The sequence below is a fragment of the Geotrypetes seraphini genome, chromosome 8 (assembly GCF_902459505.1).
Source record: "Geotrypetes seraphini chromosome 8, aGeoSer1.1, whole genome shotgun sequence".
Lineage (NCBI taxonomy): Eukaryota > Metazoa > Chordata > Amphibia > Gymnophiona > Dermophiidae > Geotrypetes > Geotrypetes seraphini.
The window spans coordinates 63,705,323-63,716,946 of record NC_047091.1 but is presented as its reverse complement, the minus strand read 5'-3'; the positions used below and the strand labels follow the sequence as shown (position 1 = coordinate 63,716,946).

Genomic DNA, 11,624 nt, shown 5'->3' with positions numbered 1-11,624 from the left:
CACAGTCCATTTAGGGTACAGCACAATTCCATACTCTCCATTGTCACCTGCTGGTCAATGGACAGCCATCCTCCCCTCACGGGCTAGTCTGAGGGGAACACAAAGCAATAACCTGTTTAGGCAACTTATCAAAGAGTACTTGGAAATTGCTTTTAAATCAGGCTTGCGACTGCCATTATTTTCTTGATCTGACTACATTTCCTGCTATTTGTGGATCTTCTCCTTCATCAGATTCACAGAATAATCATTTGGAACCAATACCTATTATTAAAGCCATGCTTGGTTTTCTTCTTAATTACTGGAAAAAGGCATACAGACTCGAGAGTCCACCTCTCTACACCATGCATGCAAGCTTCTGCCACATTAAACCACATATTATCTGAAAGAATAAAACATTTTTTTAAAATAGATGTAAAAATGACAAAGCAACATAGAACAGGACTAATTTTATTTTATTTAATAATCTCTTGTGATAGATTCTCGAGTATAAGCAGCAGAAGGAAGAGTGAGGGATTGAAGAAACTATTCTTTCCTCAAGGAAAAGACAAGGATAACTGTCTCCGCTTAATGAGCGGGAACATGACTTAACTGAGCTAAAGCCCACAACTAGCAAGACTGCTCGACTCCTTAGCATCTCTTTCATACAGAGTATTGTCTGAACTGCTGTCTATATCCACATAGACAGCCTTGCCTACATTCTTTAGTAGTTTCCCTCTCACTTTCTCACTGCAATTCTTCCTCCGTATCCCTGCACCTCAAATCTTTTAGGGGCAATTGGGTCAATGAGAACAGGGAGCCTGATTCACCTGAGTTTTCCTTCTGGTCTTATGAAAAAAACAGATCCTCCCTCTCATTCCCTCCTCCCCACATACTTGCTTACTGAAAAGTGGCTTGCACAACAAAACTCAGGATGACTTTCTTCATCTGTGCTAGCACATAATGAACAGGGGAACTGGTATTAGCTGAAGTATGAAAAGCAGTTGCTGAATCTTTAATGTCCCTACTGGGAATCTCTACCAGCAAAACACATCCTGAGTTTTTTCATCCATTGCCTCTGCAGTAGTAGAGAAGCAAAATGATTTATAGCTAGTTACTCTTGGAAGATCTGAAGCGACAGGCACACACACAGGTATTCCTAGGACAGAATCATTCCGCCCTTCTCCATCCTTGCTCAACAAATCATAAGATATGGTATATGACAGATTTACAAAACCATGAGTGTTATTGAACAAATTAATAGGCAAATGTTATTTACCCTTTCAATTATATCAAGGCTGAGGGCCATGCTATGAAAAACAGTTACAGTTAAATCATATTCCACTATTGCCAACAAATAGCTCATAGTGGATTACATACAAAGAACAGATTAATAAACATATAGAACAAGATATTATCTCAATCATTAACTACTAAGATTGAATTTCTGAAACTAGAAAGTTTTTTGAGTGCTCTTTTTAACGATCGTAATAAGCATTACTATAGGTCATATTTGAATACGCAAGATAGTCTGATAAGGAAAGGAAATAGCATACAATATTCTAGATACAATTCCCTTTAAACTGGGCGTTGGGCCAGCAGCACTCACCGGCTGCTTCGTGGCCTTCTGTGTACTGATATCATCAGTAACGCGGCACACAGAAGGCCCCCAGCGAGAAGTCCGCGAACCAGTCTGTGAGTGCTGCTGGCCCAACACTCCTCTGCTGGAAGGTATTTATGGTTGTGGTCGGCGGGGATCGGTTGGGAAGGAAGGATGGAGGGCTCAGCGGAGGTTCGGCTGCGCGGCGGCAGTTGCTCAAGAATTCTGCTGCACGAGGGAAGGGAGGATGGAAACTGGGCAAGGGGTTCTGCTACACAAGGGATGGGAGGTAAGGATGGAAGCTGGGCAAGGGTTCTGCTGCACAGGGGGATGGAGGGATAGAAAGATGCTGCAGAGGGAAGGCACAAGGGGATGGGTGAGAGGGGAGGAAAGATATTGCACATGTGAGGAAAAGGAAAGAGGAATAATTGGGGTGAAGGAGAGGAAGCCCTACCCAAAAATGAGACCTAGTGCCTTTTTTGGGCCCCAAACGAATACAAGACACTGTCTTATTTTAATGGAAACACGGTATATACGATGGTATAATTCTATCTGATTTTCTTAGTTCATTAACCAGTTCTGTACTGTCTGCAAACGTTTAAGCAAATACTTAGGAATTCCTAGATAAACTATGTTACAGTACTCTAGTTTACTTAATATTAGTGTTTGTAAAACCAATCTACATTGATCTTGCTGCAAATATTTCTTAATATTTAAGATTTAACTCAAAATGTTTGGGAGCCTTTAACAAATTATTGTAATGAGTAAATACTTTTTTCCCTTTAATTGTATATGTCTGGGGATCTTTTGGTCTTTGTATAATTATAAGGAATGTTTAGAAGGAATTTATTATATGCTTTTATGTGATTTAAAAATTGTTATGGAATGGGGGGAGATAAGTTTTAAGATGAATTATTGGAGAATATTAAGTGTTGTATTTAAGTTAAAATGTTATTATTTGATGTCACTTATAAGATTTCAAAATGAATAAAGATTTTTATAAAAAAATACTTTAAGATTTCTTAAAGTTCAAAAAGCACTTCTAACAAGATAATTAATCTTAGTTTCCATAGGAATTATTCTCGATGGCAAATTGACTAAGTTTTAAAGATGATTCTAACTTGTAAGGAATTCCATCTACTTTAAGAATTAAACCTTCCCCTTGTATGTCTTTAGAACCAAGTAGTAAAAATTTAGTTTTATCTTTGTTCAATTTCATGTAAGAAGCACTCATCCAATCTGTAATCAAGTGGAAAATATTGAAATTTTCTGATTAATATCTTGTAATATGTCATCCAATTGATACAGGACAGTAATATCAGCATACAAAAAAAATAGGCAATAGTCTGTAGTCTCTTCATTTTTCCCTAGTAATGAGAGTACTACATTAAATAAAATAGAAGTTAAAGGAGAACCCTGCTGCAAATTTAAGATATAGTTTCAGTCAACACATAACTGAACTGGAACTGGTTGGTAAGGATTGTGGTCAAGACATCTACAGTAATATAGTAAATATGTGAACAAGTTTCTGTAGGAAGACAGGCTTGAAGATCGCAATTTGTGGGAATGAGAGCTAGGGAAGGATCAGCCTGGTACCTCCAGAGAAAAGTAATATGAACTGATTTGACCTAGAATGGCACATCTTCTGTTCTTATAGTGCATTAATCCTGGAACACTCGGGCAGATAGAAAGAACAAAAAAGTGAATGTTCAGAAGGAATGGAGGATATAATTGAAATCTGTACAATGCAATTAAGAATCCCTTCCACATACAACTGTCCCAGCATCTTCACACTACTGTTATGCCTTCCAGTTTGACCACATTGGGGCAAAGTTTATCAGCCATTGCCTTGCGATCCACCAGATCATCTAGGTTGTTTATCTGCATCTCACACTTGATACCTGTGGGTGACAGTCAAACACTTGTTATTTTATCTGCAATCACCCAAATTATGCTTTTCTTTTTTTTGCTGAAATTTGACACTAATATATAATTTAGGAAACATTACCTGAAAAACGTTTCCTGAGACAATCTTTGGAGCTAGCATAAATCATCTTGTATTTAATAGGCGCTTCTTCTGGTACCCTAAAATGAAGACAGCAAAGCATAAACTGTAAAATTACTCAAATCTTCAGTGCTGAACTTTACCAATCCCTTGACCCTTCTGCACAGTCCCTATTGTCTCATGCAGGACACTGCTCCTTTGCACAGTCCCCCACTGAGGGCCGAGGGTCATGTGCTCAACCTCAGGATCAGCTCTGATTGAAGATAATGCGGAGGGGGCCAGCCATACCACAATATGAAGACCAGGTCCTCCTTCTTGCTCTCTTTTGTCTCATAGGAGGCATCGTAGAGAGCGTAGCGACAGGCATTCTTGGGCAACATATTGACAAAGTGCTTGTAAGGATCAGTCACTATCTCCCCAATGTCGCCCACCAGCAATTCACATTTCTCATCCACAATGATGCTCTTCTGGTCGTCACTCAGGCAGAAAATGGCATATTTCTTCCGTTTCTTCGCCTCCTCTGGAGTGCAGGTCTTCCGCACCTTCATTTCATTGAAGACAGAGAGCACATTGTCCGAGACAGTAACTCCAGAGGCCTGCAAAGAAAGAACAGAAAATCACCCCAAAATCACTTTTGGTTACATGTCAACATTTCTCTGGTCTTTGTATCACTACCAATGATATTGCTCCTGAAACAAAAACCTCAAAACAAAATGAAAATTCCTGTGAACAATTTGGGGAAACTAAACAAAAATGTTTTGGGGCGCACACTCCTTTTTTCAATTGCAGCCTAACCAAGTCAGCACCCTTATGTCTCTTCTAGGGTTACCAACCAATTCTGGATTACTGGGGTAGGGATGAGCTGGGACTGGTTTTACCCTCTTTTATACAGGGTTAAGCCAGATTGGGCTAAGATTAAAGCCTATCCTTATCCATCAAACAGGTGTCTCACTATTATCTAAAACTGAATATGGCTAAAATGGAGCTGCTCCCCATTCTCTGCATCTGTGAACAACACTCATCCTCCCTGTCTTGTCTTCTCGCAATCTTGGAGTCATCTTCGACTCCTCTCTCTCCTTCTCTGCCCAGATACAACATACTGCTAAAACCTGCTGCTTCTTCCTCTATATTACCACCAAAATCCAACCCCTCCTCTCTGAGCACCTATCTAAACCCCTCCTCTCTGAGCACCTATCTAAACCCCTCCTATCTAAACACCTATCCACTCCCTCATCACCTTGTGGTTAGATTACTGCAACTCGCTACTCTGTCTTCTTTCTTCCCTTCAATTTGTTCAAAATTCAGCTGCACAACTCATATTCTACGAGAGCTGCTGTACTCATGTTACCCTTCTCCTAAAGTCACTTAATTGGCTTCCTATTCGTTTCCAAATACAATTGAAACTCCTCTTACTGAACTACAAATGCATTTACTCAGCAGCCCCTCATTATCACTCTTCACTTTATCCCCATGAGCTCTGCTAAGCTGGTAAGATCCTCCTATCTGTGTTCTTCTCCACTGTCAATTCCAGACTCCGTCCCTTCTGTCCTGCTGTGCCATATGCCCCTGGAACAAACTGCCTGAATCCCTACAACAGGTGCAGTCTCTGGCAGTGTTCAAGTCCAAGTTAAAAGTCCACCTATTTGAGACTGCTTTCAACTCCTAACTCCTCTCATATTGGGTTCTGCATCCCCAACCCTATATGTCATGTCTGTCTAAGTCAGACTGTAAGCTCTTTTGAGAAGGGACAAACTATTAAATGTCAAAATGTACAGTGTTATGTACACCTTTCAGCACTATAGAAGTGATAAATAAGTACTTAGGTGACAGGTCAGTTGCCATGACAATGGGGCTCCAATAGCAACACTCAAAATCCAAAGCAGGCCAAAGCCCATGTAGAGTTCATATAACATGTTTTTTTAAAGATGGCATATTTCTACTTTTATAGAGAATAAACATTCATTAATAAGAGATTTATCGTCTGAACTCTTTCAGTTACTAGATTTGTAATTTATTTGCTAAGATTTCAGTGTTTATTCTTATGGGTGACCTGCAAAACAAAAAGAGGAAGCAGCTTGAAAAGACAAATGAGATATTGACCTAAGCGTATCAAGGCCGATGTTGCCTTGAAGGGCATGCTGGGAGCAGTTATAGCTAGGTGGTGCACAAGGGGAATCACTTCTCAAATGGATTTTGAATGAAAATGGCACCTCTGCCAATTCAGCCTCACACTGGCAACTATTTTAAAAAAGGTCTGCTATCTCCCCCCCACCCCCACCCCGACATCAAAACCTGGCTGGGAGTTGCTATTTTGCGGCAGCAGCAATATCAGAATACTCCTCCGAGATCTGCTCTCCCTGTACCAATATAAAAAAGAGCTGATCCCAGCATGTGTCCCTTCCCTCTTAAAGAAGCAGCAGTGTCATTACTCTGATAATGAATCTGTTGGCACAAAATTTATATATCATACCCCAACCCTCCAGCTGCACCAAAATCAGGGCTAGCTAAAAATAGTGCGAGGCCCTTCCATTTATCCCAACTTTTAAATTGCAGGATATACATCGAGGTAGGGGAGGATATCTTCTTCTTCAAGGAACCCACGTCAACACGAGGGCATCCATGGAAAATCAGGGGAGGGACATTGCATGGCGACACCAGGAAATACTTCTTCACCAAGAGGGTGGTAGATCGATGGAATAGTCTTCCGATACAGGTAATTGAGGCCAGCAGTGTGCCTGATTTTAAAGCTAAATGGGATCGAAAGGTGGGATCTCTTCACAAAGGGAGGTAGGGGAGGGTCATTGGTGTGGGCAGACTTGATGGGCCTTGGCCCTTATCTGCCGTTACTTTCTATGTTTCTACTTAAATATCTTCCCATTACCTGTTCCCCACCCTGTCTGACTGACAGGACACAGCGTGCATGGTAGGCATCTCTTAGCTTTACTCTATATTGGCAGCTTCATCTTAACAGCTTCTGTTACACAATTTTAGAGAAATACAAAAAGCATAGCACTTTTTGGTTTCAAACAAGCGGGACTACTCTGACCCTGACAAAGGGCCACAGACTCCCTACATCTACATCCAGAAAAGATTCCTCTTAAATTCACACATTCAGATTTAAATGGTTTCAAAGAAGGAACTATAGAGGAGAAAAGCTAGCCTGGGCTATAGACTCTAATTTTCTCATTGCATCATGTAAGTTTTCTAAAAGTAGGCAGATCTGGAGGGGGCTGTGAAAACTTGATCTTGTGACCCTCCCAAATACAGCCCAGCAGTTGGACGAAATCTGTTCCCATTCCTCCCAGAAGAATGACAGCTGCCCTCCGATAAGAAGTACAAAAATTGCCTCTGCCACCCCCGGCAGCTACTGTCCAGGAGGGATTTGAGATGGCGATCTGCCACACTGGCTATAAAGACCACATCCACCTTACAGTCCTGTGCATCCTTCAGCAACACTCCATCTTCACTAAGAAAGTAGTCTTCACTAAGAAAGTAGCTTGGTCACTTGTGCTACTGCAGAGTCCACCTTTGGATGTACTAACAGCTGCTGAAGGCCAGAGCCATAGGACAGAGCCTAGATATAGCTTTGGCCACCTTCAGAGAGCCATCGGGCAGCTCCCAATTGTCAGCAACTAGAGGCCTGGATTAGCAGGAAAAAAGTTTGTGTATTAGTGCCACATATGACGAAGCACTTTGAGGTGGAGAGCTGCTGGGCATCGAGCTTCAATGTAGAAATGACATGGGAAATAGGAGCTGATTTGAAAAGGCGACTCACCAAGGGATTATCACAGTGATCAACCACCACTCCTGCCCCCTGGCTACCAGACCCAACAGGGATCCCATCAGGAAGACAAGACTTTTTTTTTTGTAGATATATTAGTGCAGTGGTCTCAAACTCGCGGCCCGCCAGGTCCTATTTTGAGGCCCTCGGTATGTTTATCATAATCACAAAAGTAAAATAAAATTGTTTTGATCATATGTCTCTTTACCTATAAATTACAATATTATTATTAAAAACTTAGCCAAAAGGAAAGATTTATTAACTATAAAGTGTTTTATCTCATGCAAAATTGTCATTTCTTTAATAAGAAAAATTAACTATTCTTTCTGCGGCCCTCCAAGTACCTACAAATCCAAAATGTGGCCCTTGAGTTTGAGACCACTGTATTAGTGATAGGAAGAAGTGAAAAAGTGGCACTGTGAGACTCAAAGGTGAGGACAAATATGTAGAAAGGCCGAATTACTTAACAGATATTTCTGTTCTGTGTTCACGGCTGAAGCGCCAGGAGCGGGACCGCAGAAGACAAACGTGAATAGGGATGGAGTTGTAATAGACTCTGATCGATTTTCAGAGGGCTGTGTTCGTGAGGAGCAAGCTAAATTAAAGGTAGATAAAGCAATGGGGCAAGATGGTATACATCCGAGGGTGCTGAAGAACTTAGGGAACTTCTGGTAGCTCCACTGACTGATCTTTTCAACGAGTCTCTAGAGTCAGGAGTGGTACTGGAGGACTGGCGAAGGGCAGATGTGGTCCTTCTCCACAAAAGTGGATGTAAGGAAGAAGTAGGGAATTACAGGCCGGTAAGTCTGACTTCTGTGGTAATTAATGGAAACACTTTTAAAAACAGAATGGTGAAGTTTCTGGAATCTTGTGGATTACAGGACTGGAGGCAACATGGATTCACTAGAGGTAGGTCTTGTCAAGACAAATCTGATCAATTTCTTTGACTGGGTGACCAGAGAATTGGATAGAGGATGTGCCCTAGATGTCATGAATTTAGATTTTAGCAAATCCTTCAATCCACACAGACATCTAATAAATAAACTGAGTGCCCTCGGGCTGCGTCAAGAAATGGTTGAGTGAAAGGTGACAGAGGGTAGTGATCAATGGAGACTGCTTTGAGGAAAGGGAAGTTACCAGTGGTGTTCTTCAAGGTTCTGCTCTTGGGCCTGTTCTTGTTAACATTTTTATAAACGATATTGCTTAAGGGTTGTCGGGTAAGATTTGCCTCTTTGCGGACAATACGAAAATCTGCAATAGAGTAGACATGCCAGATGGTGTGAATAACATGAAGAAAGATCTGGTGAAGCTTGAAGAATGGTCTGAAATTTGGCAGCTAAAATTTAATGCTAAGAAACACAAGGTCATGCATTTTGGGTTGCAAAAACCCGAGGGAACGATGCAGATTAGGTTGTGAAAAGCTTATGACAGGACTTGGGTGTGATTGTATGTAATGATTTTAAGGTGGCCAAACAGGTTGAAAAAGTGACAGCGAAAGCTAGAAGGATGCTAGGTTGCATAAGGAGAGGTATGGCTAGCAGGAAAAAGGAGGTATTGATGCCCCTGTATAAGGCTTTGGCGAGTCCTCATTTAAAATATTGTGTACAATTCTGGAGGCCGCACCTTCAAAAGGATATAAAAAGGATGGAGTCGGTCCACAGGAAAGCTCCTAAAATGGTATGTGGTCTTCATCATAAGGCGTATGGGGACAGACTTAAAGATTTCAATCTGTATACTTTGTAGGAAAGGCGGGAGAGGGGAGATATGATAGCGACATTTTAATACCTATGCAAAGTAAATGCGCATGAGTCGAGTCTCTTAATTTGAGAGGAAACTCTGCAATGAGAAGGCATAGGATGAAGTTAAGAGGTGATAAGCTCCTGAGTAATCTAAGGAAATAGTTTTTCATAGAAAGGTGGTAGATGCATGGAACAGTTTCCCAAAAGAGGTGGTGAAGACAGACTGTGTCTGAATTCAATAGGGTCTGAGATAGGCATGTGGGATCTCTCAGAGAGTAAAAGAGATAATGGTTACTGCGGATGGGCAGACTGGATGGGCCATTTGGCCTTTTATCTGCCATCATTTTTCTATTCACAGAGGCAGAAGAGTCATGCGATAAAGGCATGGAAAGCTTCCAATCATCACAGTCCTGCTTTGAAGTGTCATTAACACCAGGAGTCAGCATGGTAGGAGGCAGAGAAGCCTGCTTAGGAGAAATCCCCTGAGACGGAGCTGGTACACCCGCAGGCAGTGCAGCATTTCCTGGTCTTAAGTTGGCTTTCCATAAAAGGCTGACAAAAATCAAAGAGCCTTACACTGGAGGATCTGAGGGATCCTTGCACAAAATTCTTCCACTACCACGCACTTGCATTTCACCCCATCACTGCTCAGATCTTCTGAGCAGGATCTCTCCCCTTACACCGGATGTGCCAGGATTTTGGGGATTCCAAGTCCTTGGAGGACTGAATGGGGGTTGATCCCAAAGCTCCTGCCCCTTTCTGTTGTGCCCCGCAGAACATGGCCACTCTTCCTCAACTGGTAAATCTGCACAAAACATGCAGGATCCAGGGCTAGGAAGGCCTGGGGCATCCATTAGAGGTGGTTTTGTTACATAATAAATGAAGTTTAAAAGTTTAAAAAAAAGATAGCTACCATCAGGAAATTCATGCTAAATAAAAAAAATTAAAACTAGCAATTTTAGGGGGTTTTGGAGGAGAGGTAACTGAATCCTAACTACAGAAACCCCTAAAAATGACAATTTCAGATTCCCCCCCCCCCCCAATAGGGAATAATGGGAATACTCACTGACGTTTGGTGCCTGTCAGTTTGTAGCAGCCTACCTGCAGAGAAAGGATTTCTGACTCAAAAATGGTCAGACTTCGACCATCGATGGAAATCTTCTAGCTGCCAGTCAGACAGACCCTGGCCATGTACTCCTACCCTCAAAATTCTTCACACAGCAAGAGGGAAAGAAACTATGCCACTGGCTCGATATCCAGACAGTTGTCACACAGGGGCCTCATAGCCTGTGCTCAAGCCTCTGAATAAATCAGCAGTTCCTAGGGGATGGACCCCCAAGCTCCTGAAGGGACACAAAGCAGGCTGGCTCCACAGCTACTTGATGAGATTGGCCTGGGAGAAGCAGTCCACCCAATGTGGACTGTATCCTTCCCCCAGGGAAGTAAGCCCAAGAAGGAGATCTCTGAGCACTGAAGCCATGATGGAAAAATATTCAAAAATAAAAAAAGAAGCAGAGCAGATCAGAATACACCTTTTGAGTTCACTTGCAAAAGGAAAAAGTGAAGAGGGAGCTGTTCTCTGCAGATGGGGAGGAGTTCAAGATCTTAAAGCAACGCCCTTCTGCAGATTCATTAGTGGGAATCAACAGTTTAATTACAGACTTGTGTGTGTGTGTATATATATAAAACAGAAGGGATGTTTGGTAAAAGGACAGAGTAAGAGGGATATTATGCTGGAGTCACCACTAATAAAGGAGGGAGCATTGTGCCAATGTTGTTACCACCAATGAGATGTCAACTTGCACTTCCATTTTTGCAGAAGGCACTAGTCAGTGCTAACTTAAACTAACCACTGAGGAAGCACTTACTCTGTAACTGCTACAGCTTTAGCAAGTGGGGTGGCACACAGTGGTTGATATGAATGCACACTTCTAGGTTCACCGATTTCCTTCTAAGCATATAATCTTTGGGATTTTCAGTCTGAAAGCAACACACCCGACATGCAAATGTGGCCCTAGGAGCTGTGGAGCTAAGTTTCCAAGGCATTCAGGTGGTAGAGCAGCTCATAAGGCCTTTTCTGGATGTATTTGGATGCTATTATTTATCCTAGGACAAGCAGGCAGCTATTCTCACATATGGGTGATGTCACCGACGGAGCCCAGATGTGGAAGCCTCGTAAGCAGACTTGCTTGAAGAAACTAGAAGTTTCGAGTCGACCACACCGCGCATGCGCGAGTGCCTTCCTGCCCAGCGTCTCCTCAGTTCTCAGTTTTCCGCGGAGCCGAGAAGTCCGTCTTTGACTCTCTGCATTTAACTTTTCTTTTTTTTTTTTTTTTTGTAAATTATCTTTATTGTCAACAGCAAAGGAACACACAACCACGAGTGAAACATCAGATAGCAGAGCATCCAAAAACAGTACAGGATATCATAACAACAAAGAACCGCAGTACAAAAATCCCATGTGTGGGTTCCCCTCACAATTGACATTTTAAAATACCAAACCCCACCACACAAACACACGCC

At 42.0% G+C, this 11,624-nt stretch overlaps 1 protein-coding gene across 2 annotated transcripts in view; it reads right to left on the bottom strand.

The window, feature by feature from the left end:
- Positions 1-431: 431 nt before the first annotated feature.
- The window catches only part of LOC117365104 (cofilin-2-like), a 30,568-nt gene continuing 19,375 nt past the window's right edge, over positions 432-11,624 (bottom strand). For both annotated transcript variants that reach the window (XM_033955067.1, XM_033955065.1), the window contains exons 2-4: positions 3,870-4,177; positions 3,585-3,661; positions 432-3,477 (exon numbers count right to left, since the gene is read on the bottom strand). In XM_033955067.1, coding sequence (XP_033810958.1) covers positions 3,365-3,477; positions 3,585-3,661; positions 3,870-4,177 — 498 coding nt within the window. In that variant the 3' untranslated portion in view covers positions 432-3,364. The remainder of the gene's footprint in view (positions 3,478-3,584; positions 3,662-3,869; positions 4,178-11,624) is intronic.